The 17,528-nt window shown below is 35.8% G+C and overlaps 1 protein-coding gene across 11 annotated transcripts in view; it reads right to left on the minus strand.

Moving 5' to 3' along the window:
• Positions 1 to 17,528, minus strand: part of LOC120776118 (protein sidekick) — a 123,280-nt gene that overhangs the window by 35,125 nt on the left and 70,627 nt on the right. For 7 of the 11 annotated variants that reach the window (XM_040106635.1, XM_040106634.1, XM_040106632.1 and 4 more), the window contains exons 3-6: positions 9,788 to 9,964; positions 8,669 to 9,416; positions 8,418 to 8,545; positions 7,780 to 8,076 (exon numbers count right to left, since the gene is read on the minus strand). In XM_040106635.1, coding sequence (XP_039962569.1) covers positions 7,780 to 8,076; positions 8,418 to 8,545; positions 8,669 to 9,416; positions 9,788 to 9,964 — 1,350 coding nt within the window. The remainder of the gene's footprint in view (positions 1 to 7,779; positions 8,077 to 8,417; positions 8,546 to 8,668; positions 9,417 to 9,787; positions 9,965 to 17,528) is intronic. The other 4 variants (XM_040106641.1, XM_040106640.1, XM_040106639.1 and 1 more) reach the window with 1 other exon arrangement.

The following is a 17,528-nucleotide window of genomic DNA, read 5'->3' on the forward strand; positions in this document are numbered from 1 at the left end:
GGTCGCCTGGAAGCCCAAAGTAGTCATATACAGTAGAGCGGGTAGAGTTTTCGTTCGATAAAATTGCATAAGCGGCACATATTCTACGGATCATTCTGAAGCATTTTGTCTAAGAAACTATGGAACTAAAACTGGTTACCAGCCAACGATTTTCGAGACGAAGTTTATATTTTTTTGAGATATCCAAATGTGATTTTTACAATACCTAAAAGCTAAACTTCGCCTTAAAAATCGCTGGCTCGAAACCGGTTGTACACCACGCTTAGGAATGAACCGTAAAACATTTTCCGCATATACGATTTTTCGTCTTTTGGGCTCCCTTCTAATCTGTAATACATATGTAAATGTACAATGGTGCACAGTGAACTCGATTTTTTGTCGTGGTTTCAGAAGCCTAGCTCAGGCTAAAGTACTGGATCAGTTGTTAGGATTTAGTAGAAGAATAATAGTGAAGAATTTTGAAAGACTATGACAAAAAAACTTAATTATAATTCACATATATTTACTTAGCTACATTCGATTTCGAATCCATTGTTGCCTTTTAAGAATTAGGTCTAAAATAAAAAAAATTAACTTTTAAAAGTAGTTCAAAAATTCTGCTAATTTCATTATTTGCCACTGTATCAAGCAATTTCAATTTATGCCCACGTATTCTGTTTATGGGTGGTATTAACTTTATTTATTGTGTCCAAACATGTTTACTCGCAAAGGACTCATTATACCCTGAACAGGGTATATTAAGTTTGTCACGATGTTTGTAACACCCAGAAAGAAGCGTCGGAGACCTTATAAAGTATATATATAAATGATCAGTACGTTGAGCTGAGTCGATTTAGCCATGTCCGTCTGTCTGTCTGTCCGTCTGTCCGTCCGTCTGTCTGTTTATATACGAACTAGTCCCTCAGTTTTTAAGATATCGTTTTGAAATTTTGCAAACGTCATTTTCTCTTCAAGAAGCTGCTCATTTGTCGGAACGGCCGATATCGGACCACTATAACATATAGCTGCCATATAAACTGAACGATCGGAATCAAGTTCTTGTATGGAAAACTTTCACATTTGACAATGTATCTTCACCAAATTTGGTACAGATTATTTCTCTAAGACAACAATGTAATCTCCGAAGAAATTGTTCAGATCGGTTTACTATAGCATATAGCTACCATACAAACTGAACACATAATTACTAAAAGAAATGCACCTGTGAAGGGTATATTAGCTTCGGTGCCGCCGAAGTTAACGTTTTTTCTTGTTTAATGTTTACGTTCGAACTGACATTTACATGGAATATTACACTGTACTCGTACTGTTCGTATTTTGTTCTTGCTAAATAGTTTATTCAACTTTGTCGTGCGGTCATTCAGAGAAGTTCGCACTTTACGGCATTTCCTAGATGGTTGGCCACGTCACAATGGCCATTTTACTAACTCAAAGCACCTTGTCGCGGTATACGGATATGCCGGTAATTTATATCAAGCTTTTGTAATATACAAGTTCTCGTACATATGTATATATGGCATCAAAAATGTTAGTTCAAAATTTCTTTTGTTCACAATCGGCATTATGTTATCTGGTCTTAAACAGGCTGTAATAATATAAGTATAAGTAAGGTTTGCCATTTCATTAAAGAAAGATATAATATCCAACAACGAGTCGAAATTACCAAAATTTACTACCGAAATTTGGAGCGCTACGTCCAATTTATGGTCGTCGTAATCGTCTTGTCAGATCAAAAATTCATCGTCTAGTGGAAAAATTTGAATCCATAGGCACAGTACAAAATGTTCCCGTGCCAGTGAGACAAAGAAGTGCCCGTGGTGTCGAAAATATTGCTGCCGCTGGCGGATCAATTGAGAAAGACCCAAATCAGTCTCTCACACGTCGTTCTCAAGCGTTGGGCATTTGCGTGACGTCGTTGTGGCCAATCTTGCGAAAAGATCTTAGCCTATATACTTACAACCGCTTGACCACCAGAATCGTCGTTGAGGAACAACTTGAAAATTATCAGATTTTCATCGAAAAATCATCTTCAGCGATGAGGTTCATTTCTGGCTGAATGGTTCGTCAATAAGCAAGACATGCGTTATTGGTTAAGCAGCAATCCACACGTTCTCCATGTGTTATCATTGTATTCCGAAAAAATTAGGATTTATGGGCTGGCCGCGTCTATGGGCCGTACTTCTTCCCTGATGATCAAGACCGGCAAGTTACTGTGAATGGGAATCGCTACCACTCAACGCTTACTGAATATTTTCGATTAAACGATTTTTGGAATCCTCGAAAACTAATATTTCTTTAGTACTCTGAAGAGGTTGCGAAATGAGATCATTACCATGAACACAAAAAATATAGAAAAACCGTAACTGGAAAGTTCCATAAATTAAGCCACAAAAAATTTGGTACAGGGCACTGCAGGGCAGGGTTTAACAAAATTGAAAAGTTGGTCGCGCTCCATATTAAGCTATTTTTGAATTATCTCAAAAATCATTGTGCAAACCCGTATTATCCCAATTTGCATTTGCCCTGCGCTCTAGTAGCAAGAAAAGGCACCTTAGAATCGCTATCGGTACTCTACTGTGTTGTGCTTTACTACTGAATAGCTGGGCCAAGATCGATCGAAAGAGAGCATCTCTCTAGTTTTGGGGTTTTTAACAGGCCCTTTGCTTTATTGGCGTCAGCGCAGTAATGTTGGGACTGCTACCAGACGCCATCTGCAGAAGCTATATGGAAGAAGAGGAGGTGGAAACAACGCAACACTTCCTTCTTGATTGTCCTGCGTTTGGGAGGTCAAAACTTAAGAACTTGGGGGCGCATACCTTCAGACATTTCACTGAGCTGGTGGGAGTGGAAATTAAACGCTTGTGCTAATATGTATTGCTACTACGCGTTTTATAATTTATAGTTCGAATACGGTAGTTCTTCTTTTCTATGGCCTATAACCTAACCTAACCCAATCAGCCTTTTGGTATTTTATCATCTTCAAGTTGTGCCAAAGTTCACATTTCTAAAAAAAATAAAGAAAACTCACAAGTTATATTTAAGACTGAATAATTTATGATTATAGATAATTCTCCCTTTCGCAGTCAATTATTTTTATTTATATTGTTGATTGCTTATTCTTATCGTATACTCTGGTTAACTAATAAATGTTGCTTATTTTCAATAAAATGCTCAAGTAAATGTAAATCGTATTACCCTTCTACTCTAATAGAACTCAATTAGTATTAAATACATACTTATACAGTCCCTAATATCCGCCTTTGAACTAGCTGATTTGCTAAAGTTTAAGGGTTTGAGGAAACTCTCTTAAGTAATCGCCTTACTTGATTGCAGTTATTTTGCCATTTGTCTGCGTGCTTTCACTAAATTAGTGCCGTAATGAATTTAGACTTCCACAAATAAACATCACAACGGTGGCAAAGAGCATTTCAAGAAATTAAAGGAAACAACAGTCATTTTCGCAAATAATGAAGGGAAACTTGGCGAATATTTAATTAGCACTTGAAATGAAACTTCAGCCTTCTAAGTGTTTCGAATTCAATAGCTCAAGTGCAGTCAAGCAAATGCGTCGGTGGTGCTTGCTCACATTTTGCAACTGCTCACTCGTCCGCCTAATTTAATTTCGCCACCAACGCCAGAGCAAATGAAATCGAATTGAATCGTGAGTAAAAGTGTAGTCGTGCTTATGTAAATAATTGTTTCAGACTTTGTACTAGTAACAGGTTGGGAAATTCTCCATGCATCAGCGGTTGTATAGCGAATGAACAGACAGTAATGGTTAGCATGGTAAAGAGTGAAGTGGCAAGTGCTTCATGAAGTGCGATTAAAATCATTTTAGGTTGAAAATTTTGCAAAATTACCCATAAGATTTCAAAATATAGTTTGTACTGTGCTTTAAACTTGAGTTGAAGCGAATGCAATGTTGTTTGCGCATAGTTTTTGTTGCTGGTTATATGGTGGGAAGGTCTCGTTTGGAGAAACTTTACTTCTATTGATTTAGTAATTGAATTTGAATTTGACTCAAAAAATAGAAAAAGTCAATATCTGATTTCATGCCAATAGAGAGTAAGGTATATTATATATAGTATATGTATGAATATAGTATATTCTTTAAAAAATACGAGTCGATGATTGTCGCATTGCAATGTTTCATACAGTAAAATTATAAGCTTTTGACTGCCGTAAAGGATTACAAGGATGAACAGTTCCAAAGGTTGATTATTCCCAATATTTAATCAAATCCTTAATTATCTAATTTTTATCTACTAGTTCGAGTATTTTAGATCTTTTGTCTCTTTTTTTGTCGTATTTTACTTGTTCTGCTTTGTCTAAGCTTCTTCCAGCAGTGCAATTGAAATAACAATGCATGAAGTACTATCTAACTTCTGGACTGCGCAGTTCGTTTTCTAGTAGACATTGAGATGATAACGGCAGCACTTATGTGATCCACATATGTGTCTTTGTCTAATTGAGTAATTGTAAATTTTACCGTTTGCTATGACAACTGCATATAAAAGCAAATACTTTAATTTCAGTTTTGAATTAATATAGTTCTAGAAAATCTATGTTTAAATAATAAAAATACTACGTAAATTATCTTCATATTCATTCTTAAGGGTTATGCACTCAAATGCTATTTAGTAAATTTCAGGTTTCGAAATAAATATTACATTTAAAAAATGAAACTATTTATTATGAAAGAAAAATATTTCACAAGTTTTTAATCAGACTAAGAATTAACGAAAGATACACATTTTAAAGCCACTTTCCAATTTGCAATTAAAATTTATATATTAAATAAATATTTAAATATTTTCAAATATTTAATTTGAATTCTATTACAAATACAAAATTTAATTGCTTTATTGTTATTTTTAATATCCTAAAAGTAAAGCTTACGAAAAGCTTTCACAAAAACAGTGTCACTGATAAATGTAGGCGCAGAACGAATAAAATCACAGAAAATATTTCTTTAAATAATTTACTACTTTCTCGCCGGCAATGCGCAATAACTGTTTCAAGGTTATTTCCACACAAATAAAGTGCCACACACAACACCTTAGACACACATAACACAAGTTTTGATGGAAATTGAAAATAAATATTTTACGAGTACGCCAACTTTATAGCAAGACTGAAATTTTCGTGTAATATATTTTTGTTGCAAATATTTAAAAATTGTGGGTAAAATATTTTTCAAAAAAAAGACAGCAATGAAAAGTCCAAAAGGAAACCGGTTAAATTATTATAACTCATCGAATAATTAAATTATTGCAGATGAGCATGACCACAGAAATATTCTAATTTAATAACTTAAAAATTCTTGAATATTTCATTTTGATATTTTATACGCCTCTTAACAACAATTAAGATGATGAAGACTTACGAAAAACTATCGAAAGAAACTTTTCTTTAAGAGAGTTTGTTAAATAAAATTTTCACATATTTGTATTAATAATAATTGTTGCATAATTTCACTGATAACATTCGTACTTCAACCGCATTAAAGTTTTACTTTGTCTTTACCTTAACAATGTTAAATTTATAATCGCACGCGTCGTGTTGCTTGATTTTTATAACAAATCTTTTGCCTTGGGTACAAATGTATTCCTTATACATTCCCTCACAAGTTTGCATGCGAACGTATTGCGTTCGATACGTATACGCCATGGCTTGCCAAGTGCTAACAAAGCAGTGAGTAAAAACAGCAATGCTGATATTGTGAGGAAGTCAAAGTGTCTTAAGTGACATTCAGAAAACAAAATAGCTTTGTAACAATGTTTGCAAGGAGCATTCGTTGGCACGTGCGCTCTTGAGGGTTGTGCGAGGCATTTTCATAACTGATTAGCCCATTAAATATTAAAATGTGTGAGTGTGTTTAATGTGTTTTAATGTTCACACATGACATATTAATTTGTTAGAGAAGCAGCCATTTGTGGAAAACTTTCGTAATTATAAGACGGGCGTATGACTCAGAAATTATACACTGGGGCAAAGCACGCATTTTTTTATAATATGTGAAGATAAAATAACTTCGAAATATAAATTTATTTAGAAACAAAAAACCATATTAACTTTAAAAAGCTATGAAAACTCTTCTTGAGTTTTTGCAACTTTTTATATAAGTTTTAGGCTTAGTATTCTTTTTTTCATGCCTATAAATAAGTATTTAAAGGTAGCTTTTAGTTATTTTGGTGGTAAAAAAATGACTTTTTTTGCGGATTTATTTCTTAAATATGGAATGAGTAATTTTATTCGGACCTTTTGTACATCATTCAGCGTTCACTTTTAGAACTTTGTTTGGAAACTTTTTGGACTCAACTATTATACATACATACAATATCTATTGTCCTTATGTACGATTCAAAATTTGAATTTGTGAAACGAAACAGGGGTATGATTTGTAATCTCAAAAGTGATTTGTAGAGCTCGTACATTTTACGATATGGTATTTTTAATTTCGAGAACTTGTGCAGAATTCGACCTTCTCGTTCTTTTACGTTCACTGCTTATGGAATTAAGTATTTCACGTCTTACTAATGTACATTTTGTATAATATCAATGCCATATTTGTGGAAAAAAGGTAAATTGTTGATCATTCATATGCCAAAAACACATATTTGTTACGTTAAAATTTTTTGCTTTATGCAGGCAGAGAGGAGGTCTGCTTTTTTTTTAGCCAGCTTCCCGCGAGATTACATTATGACTGTTAAATCACATCACATCACGGTGCGAGCGTCTACTGAAGCACCGTTCTTGAATTTTTCGGTTCGATGCTATTTAGGACATTCGATGAAGATATTTATACCCTGAATAGGGTATGAACAAGGTATATTAAGTTAGCCAAGAAATTTGTACCTCCAAGAAAGTCCCTATTAAATAAATATATAAATCATCAGCTTGACTAGCTGAATCGATTTAGCTATACGCTTGTCTTGTATCTTCACGAAATTCGGCTTGGCTTATTTTCCAAGTGAACGTTACAATCTCCGAACAAATTGTTTGGACCGAACCACTATAGCATATAGCTGCCATACAAACTGGCCGATCAAAATCAAATTCTTATATGGAAGCTTTTATTTGTGAATGGTATTCTAGCTTGGATCAAACCGAAATTAACGTATTTTTTGTTTTCATTCAAATTAGAAAGGAGGACAAGTTTGCTTTAGTGGTCAGCCAAACAAAATATATATTTAGCCGATATTAAATATTTTGATGTGAATATGAATTTTGAATTTATGTACCTTAAAGATTTCCAAAATTTTAGCTTTGTGTCACTTTCAAATGCTAACACTTTGAAGATTTACATTACATTTTAAAAGTAAATTAAATTTAACACTTTTTAAAAAACTCAAATAATGGTGATAACTAGGACACTGAGTTGCCACAATACTCTACGTATATGAAATTCAGTGTGAATTTTTAAATGCGTTCAGAGATATTGATTTCTCATAAACACATTCGCATTAAAAAGCAATAAAAATTGTAAAAGTGTGTTAAGGTTTTAAATACTTCAAATAAATGTGCGGTAGTGGAGCAACAATACTCGTGTGTTTGCGGCATTATACTTTATTGTGCATGCAACGTGGCAATTAATATGCCACACAACTACAAATCCAATAATAAAGTGCATGAAATACGTGCAAACATAAAAAAATACCAACAAAATTGCAATATAAAATGAAACTACTACATAAAACGGTGCGTGCGGATGAATGAAGGTAATAAATTTATGTGTGTGCACGAGGCGAAATAAATAATAGCACTTAGCGCCCATACCAAAGCGAAGATCCTTGCGCCGATAGCCAGTACCCATGCCAGAATGCGATGACGATGCTCGTACACTTAGGATACGAGGTTGTGCCAAACGCTTGAAGCGCTGCAGCAGCGTACCTATATACCCACGTGACGATGATGACGATTTATGCTTTTCAACAAAATGCAATGGATTTGCATTCAGTCGACTATTGTTAGCTGCAGGCAAGCGCAATGCATAATGCTTCAGATTAGTAGTAAAAGTGGATGTAGTTAGGCCTTCTGTGGCAGACAATCCTTTACCATGATTTTGCATTGAAGCTAATATTTTTACCAATCCATTCATTTTGTTTGTTATGTTCGGGCATTTAGTAATAAGCAAGCATATTTAAAATATATTTTGTGTGTTTTCACAGATGCATGATGTTAATGAGAGAGAAAAGAGAGTATAAGAAAGAAATTCGCAATATGAATGAATAGGCATTGAAAGCATTTAATTTTGAAACCGTAAAAATACATACATATGCATGTATAAATTCTGTGTATAAAATATGTGAATGTAGATTTTTTGTTCCATATTTGAAAAAATATATATGTATATATATACACAGAGATATTATACACTTAGAATATCATAGTACTAGTATGGTTACTTCACTTACATTTAACACGCAGCCAAGTGTAGGCGCTTTTCTCGCCCGCCTCATTGCTGGCTAGACATTGAAACATTGCCGAATCCTTCAGAGTAAGCTTTTTGATGTTCAATGAATTATCTTCCAGAAGGGAGTATCTGAAAAAGCAATTAAGCGCATAAAAAATGGCTGCTTCACTGTTTACAGGTGTGTACATGAGGCCAGCTACTCTGTGTCTCTACTCGCACCATATAATGTACACTCGAATTTCTCATACTTACTTTCCATCATTCGTGTCGACAGGTTCCGCATTTTTGTACCATTTCACCACAGGCATCGGATCGCCAACGACGTCACAGGGCAGCGTAACCAATGCACCGAATTCACCAAACGTCTCAGTGCGCATTTGGGTAAAGAAGGTAGGTGGCTCCAGCACCTCTACTTTCGCGTTGACAGTGACAGTATCATAGCCACCGCTACGTAGTCGCACTTGACAAGTGTACTCACCGGAATGTGTTAAATTAGCTGAAAGCAGTGACAGCGAACGATTCCACGGATCATTTAAAGTATGCGGAACTCCCGCATTCTCAATAGGTATGCCGTCCTTCAGCCACAGCGTCTCCAATTCATGCAATGGTCGCGCATTGGCAATGCATTCCAAGACTGCCACCTGTTCGCCGCGTTTAACTTTCATATCTTGCGGATGGACAACGATTTCAGGTGCTACTTCAATATACGGATCTCCGCTAACATTCAGTTGTATAAATGCGCTGTTCTCCTCCTTGTCCAGCTGCGTGTTTATTGCACGCGCGCGATACGCCTTTCGATCATTCTCATCGGCGCTGAGTATAATTAGTTGATTGGATTTGGTCTCGGCATATTTGATGTCATAGTTCAATGGGCCGTCAACTGTTTGCCACATCACTAGTGGTGGAGGTTGCGATTCGATGGGTGGTAAATCGAAAATGGCTGGACGCCCTGACGTCACTGTAAGATGTCCCAGTGTGGTGTTCTCGAAAATGCCCATATCTAAAAGTTGAAAAAGATGATGAAAGCAATGAGAAGGCGCTAAGAAAATCAAGTATCAACGTTAAATACGAATCATTGAACAGTTTGACTATTAAGTGAACAGTAGAAAGTTCAGAAATTTATGAAAATGATTTCCAACTTTGGTTAAGATGGCATTATTCCACAATTTATCGAGAATGTTTGATTTATTTAATTTCTCTTGAGACATCATAAGTATAGTATGTAACTGAACTTAATAATTTTTTTTTAATTCTCGAACACAACTTACTTATTTTCTTATCATAGCGCATACATCTTTTGTTTGCGAATCTATTTTTTCTAGAACAAAATTTTGAAAGCACAGTGAAACTCAACGTTTTTTAAATACTTACATGCGACTTCGATGTCGATTTTTTCACTAAATATCGAGCCGGCATCGTTTTTCGCTATGCACTGATAGCTGCCAGCATCCTCGCGTCGAGTTTTTTGCAAACGATAATACTGACTGGAAGAGAAATCGGTGATTGGTATGCCATCTTTTAACCAACGATATGTGGGTTGTGGATAGCCTGAAAATAAAATAACAATAAATAAAATAAGAGCACAATAATAAAAGATAGTGAATAATTATATAATAAAAAAGTGAAAAAGTTGGATTGAATATCTTCATGTCATAAAAGGGAAAAATTAAGTCTTGCATTACTTAGTCAAATGTTTAAAGGAAGAACAACTTCCGAGCATTTATTAAAAATAGCATTGGAGTGGTTAGTTTATGTAGAATTGATGAACTCTTACAGGTATTATAAGCCATTTTATTATTTGTTTGCTTGGTTGAAAATAGGGGCACATGAGCGCTGGAACGCAGGCCGTTGCAATTATGACATCATTAGGCCCATTGTGCTCCCGGGCAGTAGGCAGTAACTAGTTTGTTTAAAAAAGATCATTATTTTTTACCCCAGATGCCCAATGTATCTTTGGTTGGAGCATAGTGAGCCGTGGAACATGTCCCGTCTCGTCCGGTTGAAGGTTGGACATTTGCAAAGTTAATTCAACGTCTCATCATTCTCTTCTCCTGAGGTTTTTCTATGCTTCATTCCATTTCTTAAAACTACCCTTAAGTTGAATGGCAGTTTGGGGAATTATGTTCTGGGCTGCCTCCGAGCGGGCCAGCTCATCTGCTAGGTCATCTGCCATTTCATTACCTTCTATTTCTTAAAGAACGGATACCCAGATTAAACAAGTATTAACCGAGTAAAAGTCTAGTTATTGCCTGCTTGCATAACCTAACTCAATTAGGCTTAGTATTGGCGCTAAAGATAACCTTAATTACCTTTTGGCAATACACCAGAAAAGTTATGGACTTGCTGGACAGAGCAGAACCCCACTTGGCATCTTCTGTTATGCTCACAATTTCGGCCTAAAAGACTGATTTAGTTTGAAGTTGCCTTCTGTGTATGTTTTCTTTTGATCCGTCGGTGAATATGTAGATTTCGCCGTTGGAACTATCAATTACAGAACCATTGGTCCAGGGGAATCTGGATACAATGGCCTAAAATCGTTAGCCGGCTAGCGGTAAGCACCTCCTCATACTTCACTTGTATGTATATTGGCCGGATGTCGAGGATAACTTTCCTTGTTGTGGTCGTTTTCATTGCGCGCTTAATCCTCAGGAAGCAGGCGCATACTAACGTATGATGCGGATCAGCGTAGAGCCAATAGATCAGGTGAGGTGGAAACCTCACAATGAATTTTTTTCAGAAGTACCAGATTTGAAGTCTTTGGAGTCTTGGAATTCTCCCCAGCTCATTATCATTTAATTAATGTTAGTTTGCGAGTTTGGCCACAGCAATTTTGAAGGAAACTGAAAGGCCAATGAGCTCGCTAGGACAGGTACCTCAGTCTCAATAACTGCGGAAAGGGAACGAGTAGGAGGAAAAGGTCTAAGGAGCTCTTTGATCCTAGCAAAGTTCATTCTCCCATCGGGATTCATGCAGTAAGGTTGAACATCCTACCGGATGCCAGCTGCATCAGCTTGGAAAAGATGAGATGAGAATTATTACCATTAAGTTCAAATCAAATTCTCATAATAATTCCAGAATACTAATTCGGTTATTTCCAACCATTTTTTCGCAGTTATTAAAAGTAATCAAATAAGTTGTATATTTTGGAAAGCTCCGCTGGATCTGTCGTTGAAGTCATTGAATATTAGAACTTTATGGTAAATAAAGTTTTTGAATATTTTCTATCACTAACGCATCTTACTAAATATTGACGTCGTAGTTCGTTAACATTCCTTTCAGTCGTTCTACTTTCTTCTTTATCACACGAGTGAATATATTCTTTGTATTCAGTTTAAATACAAATTACTGCATATTTTGCGATATACTTTCCGGCTTTTAACACAAAAGACTCTACTAGTATTCAGTACTACAGATTGCATTGTAGATGGCGCGGCAACTGTGGCCAGTTGCAACTATGTATCATCTGAATAGCGTACATATGTAAGATCAGGTGAGAAAGGTAGAGGGTATTTGGCGCGTAGACGAATTTCCTTCTATACTAAACTTAGTCGCACATTGTAGTTGCCTAATGAAGACATGAATAAAATATCAGCTACTGTACGCAAACATTCGCTGCTGCTGCATCGTTTCAGTTGCTGCTCACCACTTGATTGCTTTTATGTGCGCTATCATCCTGGTGATTTTCACAACTTTTTAACTTAAGCGTTCGTTTAGCTTTTGTGCATAGCGTTATTTTTCACATTTCTTTTTCCCCAACTATTTTCCATTCCTTTTCATTGCAGGCGAATACAATTTTCAATGGGATTCCTAAAAGTCAGTGCATTAGGCGCTCAGCTGTTGCATAAGTTTCAGTCGCAGTCTTCCTGCTAAATTCCCTATATACTTCCATCTATGACCGCATTAATCCCAAATAAGCCGAAAAAGTTTGCACTTCGCCTTAATTTCACCTCAATGCATAGCTGTTGCAGCTAAGACTAAGGATAAGGTAGTTGTAGATATATGGCTGCTGCTGTTACCTTTCCATGTTCGTGTTATGCACACAACTTGGCTGCTTCAGCCGCTAAACGATATGCCTGTCCAACGTTATGCCATCTCCATTGCGAAAGTAGTTGACGTCTCTGCTGCTGCGGTAATTTTCATAGAGTTACTGACAAATGCTTTAAATGATACTTGATACGTGCAACATGCAACAGCAGACTATGTTTGGCATAAAAATAACAGCGTTTGCGTGTAGTTTACTCTTTGTCTGCCTTATACAAATGTACGACGAGCACAACCCTTTCTTTGGATTGTGAAGAATACTTGGTTGGCGTCATGCTGCAAGAGTTTGTAGCAACTTTAGTTTGTGGAATGCAGCTGTACGCTTAGCACAGACTGCAGAGCAAATGTGATAAAGGGACTATAATAAATATCTTATTAAGAAACTGGTTTTTGTTAGTGGGTTTTGTTGTTTGTGCTTTTCCTCATCATTTTCGCACTCGACGTTTCGGCTAATTCGGCTTAACGCCAGTTTTCGATGACCCACTGGATCGTGTTGGAATTTGAGCCATAGTGCGCTGAATGTTGTTTTCGAGCTCCTCGAGCAATCCACATTTATTACCGTAAATGTTTGATTTAACATACCCCCAGAGAAAATAGAGGCATTAAATCGGTTGATCTTGATGGCCATTTCACTGGACCATTTCTCGAAATTAACGAGCCAAACTTTGCGCGCAATGTATTCGTATTTAAGTGCGAAACATGAGTCTTTTTGGAAATAGAGATCATCCGCGTCGATATCAGTGGGTCGGTCTACATCGTGTATCAACGCTCGCTATTGATGGTAACGACATTTCTAGGCGTATTTCGAATGAATAAGGCCCACGATGCCGCCATACCACAAGCTGCACCGAAATGTAAATTTTTGGGGATGCAATTTCCTTTCCTAAAGCACACGAGAATTTTACTCACCCCAGTAGGGACAATTTTGTGTGACGAGGCCAATAAGCCAGAAAAGACCCTCAGCCAAAAGACAGTGTTTTTGGGCTCTTACGGTAGCCACCAGATATCGTGAATTTGCATAATAATCTTTGACACTTTCCAAGCGTTGTACCAAATGTGAAATATGAAATGGCAAACCTGAACGAACACGCTTAAAAAATTTGATAGAAAGCCGTAAACAAACATGACTGCCACGAGCTGTCAAAATTACGTCATCCCTATTGGTAGACACTGAAGAAGCAATGAATTGTCCTACAAATTAATGTAAACGATGCCAAGGTTGCTTGAATTGGACTCTTCCCCGTCCCCTGATTTCAAGAAAATGTTCGATGGAAACAAATTATTGACAGCGTAGAGGTGAACGTCAAGTTTTAAAGGAGAATACAAATGTTTAAAAAAATGCTGTCCGAGAGTTGAAAGACTTCGTTGTATGACTATAGATGAAACCAGTGTATAGTAGATCATATGTACGCAGTAATCAGTGAATGCATGGATATCTAAGAAGTTCGTAAAACACATAAAGAAGTGGCGTAAAATGATTCAGCCATGTCCGTCCGTTGATTAATACGTACATATGCGAACTCTTTCATATAGATACATCGGACTAATATTGCGTATTGCTGCCATACAAACTGAACGATCGGAATTAAGTCCTTGAATTGAAATGTTATATGTATTATGACCCTATATAATTCGAGTTCATAGTTCATAACTGGACTTTACGGGTTCACACCTTTAAATACTATATGTATATAATAGTATGTGCAATGCATGGGACTTTTAACTATTACAACCAGTATATATGTATATAAATATATGCTGTTATGTAATATATACCATATTGAGGAACGGACATGTGTGTGCTCCTGTGCAAACATTCTTTCTTTACCAAATGTCAACATATGTGCTTGTAGGTATGATCAAAGCACTTGACTTTGTTGAATTGTGGTAACTGGCGGTAAAAAGGTCTGCGTTGTGACAAATGTGTTCGAGAGCACTGCAAATATTTAACTATGCTTTGATGTGGGGTGAGAATAAAAAATAACATAATATGTATTTAAAAAATATATGTATGTACTGTGACTTATTCCCTATCCTGTTACCACTCATCCTATTCGAACAACTAGGCGGTTGTGATATTTGGTTTGGATTGGCGAATATTATAATTTGTTTATCAATGCTGTAAATGATTTTTATTCAAATTTTATATTTATAAGAAAATATCAATTTTTGTGTCGTATAAATTTGAACATTGCATCATAACAGCAGAACTCTTTGAAAACTACAGAAAAAGTTTTGAACTGCCGCCAATAGTTCGCGATAGACATTATCTATTAAATTAGAAGACTTTTTCATGCTCTTCAACTTCAGCAATAGTTTGTGTGTAGTTTGCAACTACTTCAAATATACTAAGTAGCAAAATGGCAAGAAGAAATTCTCTTTTTCGGTGGTTGAAAAACCATTTTATCTTGAAAGTATCACCGAAGTGATTTTAATTTTGCATTTTTATTATACGATGGTTTTTACAGTTGACGTTGTGCTTACGAAGAATATATGTATTTCTTGTAACAAATGCTGCTATATATAGGCATAACATAACATAACACTGTAGACATATTACATATGTACATGTATGAAAAAAGAAACGGAAGTTAGTTGGGAACTGCGAACCATGGTTGGCCAAATTTCTTTTATATATCGATGTACTCAAAATTGGAACATGTTTAAATTTTTAATGATTTGTGCATTTATCATATATGTAGGTATATCGATCGAAATACGCGTGATTGTGATATAATTTAATGGCATCAGTATAATGTCATTTTTGTTAAAGTTGAGCACAGATAAGACTTGCATATTTTTGAATTATTTATCACAACAACAAACGAATTAGTCAAACATAATCATTACTTTAAAATTGTCAAAATTTTTGAATTACTCCTTTAGATAAAAATGAAAGCAAATATTTTACTTTGTGAAACTTCTCCCTTGTTTTGCCCCCTTCCATTGATGTGTCATAAGCAGCAAGTAATAGGAGCAGCAATACTATACTGACAAATGGTGTTATTGTATCTAATTTTGGTGAGGATGCACCACTTCCGCTTTCTTACTGATTGTTTTTGTTCATACTCGTATATAAAAGAAAATTTGCTATGAATTTGAGACATAAAAAAATAAAGACTGCTTCCATTATTTTTAGTTTCAGCTTGTATTGTAAACCGAACAAAGAATTTAAGGTCATTACATTACAATATTGTATAAAGCAGCTGCAGCATGTTATGGTAAGTACTAGTTATTGAACGAATAAATGATTAGGTTAGGATATCATGCTCATCATCTTTTAACATATTGGGAAAGATCTTGTATTGTTGGCATTTTGTATTTAAATGAAAAGTGAAGGTGGAGTTCGTTCATTTATAATGACGGACTAATTGTTCGGATATTTAACGTTAAACTTTCTACTAGTCTGGTGGCGGCACCCCCCTGAAGAATAGAGCCGATAGATCGGAGAAGGCTGTAGGATATTTCAAGAAAAGCCTCCAGGAAAACAATTTAGAAATTTTTGTGCACTTATCCCGCACTGGCCAGGCCACGCAACAAACACTTGGGGGTCTCACGGTGTGAGATACCGGCAGAGGTATCATAAGTGAGGTCTGTTCTGTCGATGCGTAAAACTAGCAAGCATGACAAAAGAAAACTACTATCCTCATGCACTGTATAACAGTACTCCATTTAGTATCGTAAAGGACTAAAACTGTTCTATGTGTGACTCGTTAGCCTACCTGACTAACCTAACCTAACCTGATTAATATGCATTACGTAAATATCCCGAAATAGTTTTCATGCGGCTTCAGAAAAATTTATTTAAAATTTGCATTTCAAATCTATCAAAATCCAAACACACACTTTCTGTGCACATTATTTTATATTATTTTTTGCATATATATCCGTGTGTTATTATTGTAAAAACATTGCAAAGGTATTAGTTAAGTAGTAAAAAGGATCGAAACTGTTCCTTTACAAGGCTAACCTAAGCTAGCCGTGGGTTGTAAAAACAGTGCAAAGGTATTAGTTAAGTAGCAATTTCGCAATCCTCTTAGAATTATGACGCAAAAAGAAAAGGTTAAAAATACCGAATTGTTCAAATATGACAAGTGCTTACGCAAAATAATATTTATGACATAGTATCATAGTATCTTCAAATAAATAAGGAAGGGCTAAATTTGCGTGTAACCAAAAATTCTATACCCTCGCAACTTTGCTGTCAAAGGCGGTGAAACATTTTCAGGTGTTGAGTTGTATTATTTATATTAATAGATGTTGCAAATTCATTAAAAATGTATCATCGGACGAAACCGTGAATGGTTTCTTATCACTTATTTACTCTCTTACTTGGATATATGAGGTAAAAGTAAACCAGACAATCCATAATCATTATAGGTATATGGGAAGAGGGGAACATGCACTACAATGAGCAAAAAATACTAAGACCTTGTTCATAATTTTAAAATTCTGAATTTATTCTTCATAATTTATGTCTTCCCCCTCAAAGTAATCTCTCTTGGCCGTAATACACTTGTTTGTACCAATCATCGAAACAGTTGTTCCTGACTATTTCCAGAATAGCCTTTAATGCGCGTAGCAATTCACGTTAAATGTCTTCAATTGACTCAAACCGGTTTCCCCGGAGCGGTCCTTTGAGTTTGCAGAATAGCCAAAAGCATACTGATTGAAATTTTGCCCGACGGTGCAAAAATCAAGAGTTGTTGGCCCTTTGTTCTGGTCACTTTTTACGAATAGCTTTGCGCTAACGACGCACAACACTCAAATAGTTTTGGCAGTAGGAAGAACTCCTCGATAATCGAAGAAAATTTTCGGATTCGGTTCACCTTTGCCACAATATTCGGCCGTAAGCATAGATCCAAGACTCATCGCCAGTAATAATACGTTCGATGAAATCCTGGTGGTTGGAAAGCAATATTTCGCAGAAGTTAATGCGATGCTGTTTTTCTCAAAAACTTAGTGATTTTGGAACTAATTCGTGTTTTAACTTTCCTTGGGCCAAATTATCTTTCAAAATGGTTTTCACTAATCATTCCATCCATGCCCGTAAGATCTCTGACTTTGCTCG

The sequence above is a fragment of the Bactrocera tryoni genome, chromosome 4, assembly GCF_016617805.1.
Source record: "Bactrocera tryoni isolate S06 chromosome 4, CSIRO_BtryS06_freeze2, whole genome shotgun sequence".
NCBI lineage: Eukaryota > Metazoa > Arthropoda > Insecta > Diptera > Tephritidae > Bactrocera > Bactrocera tryoni.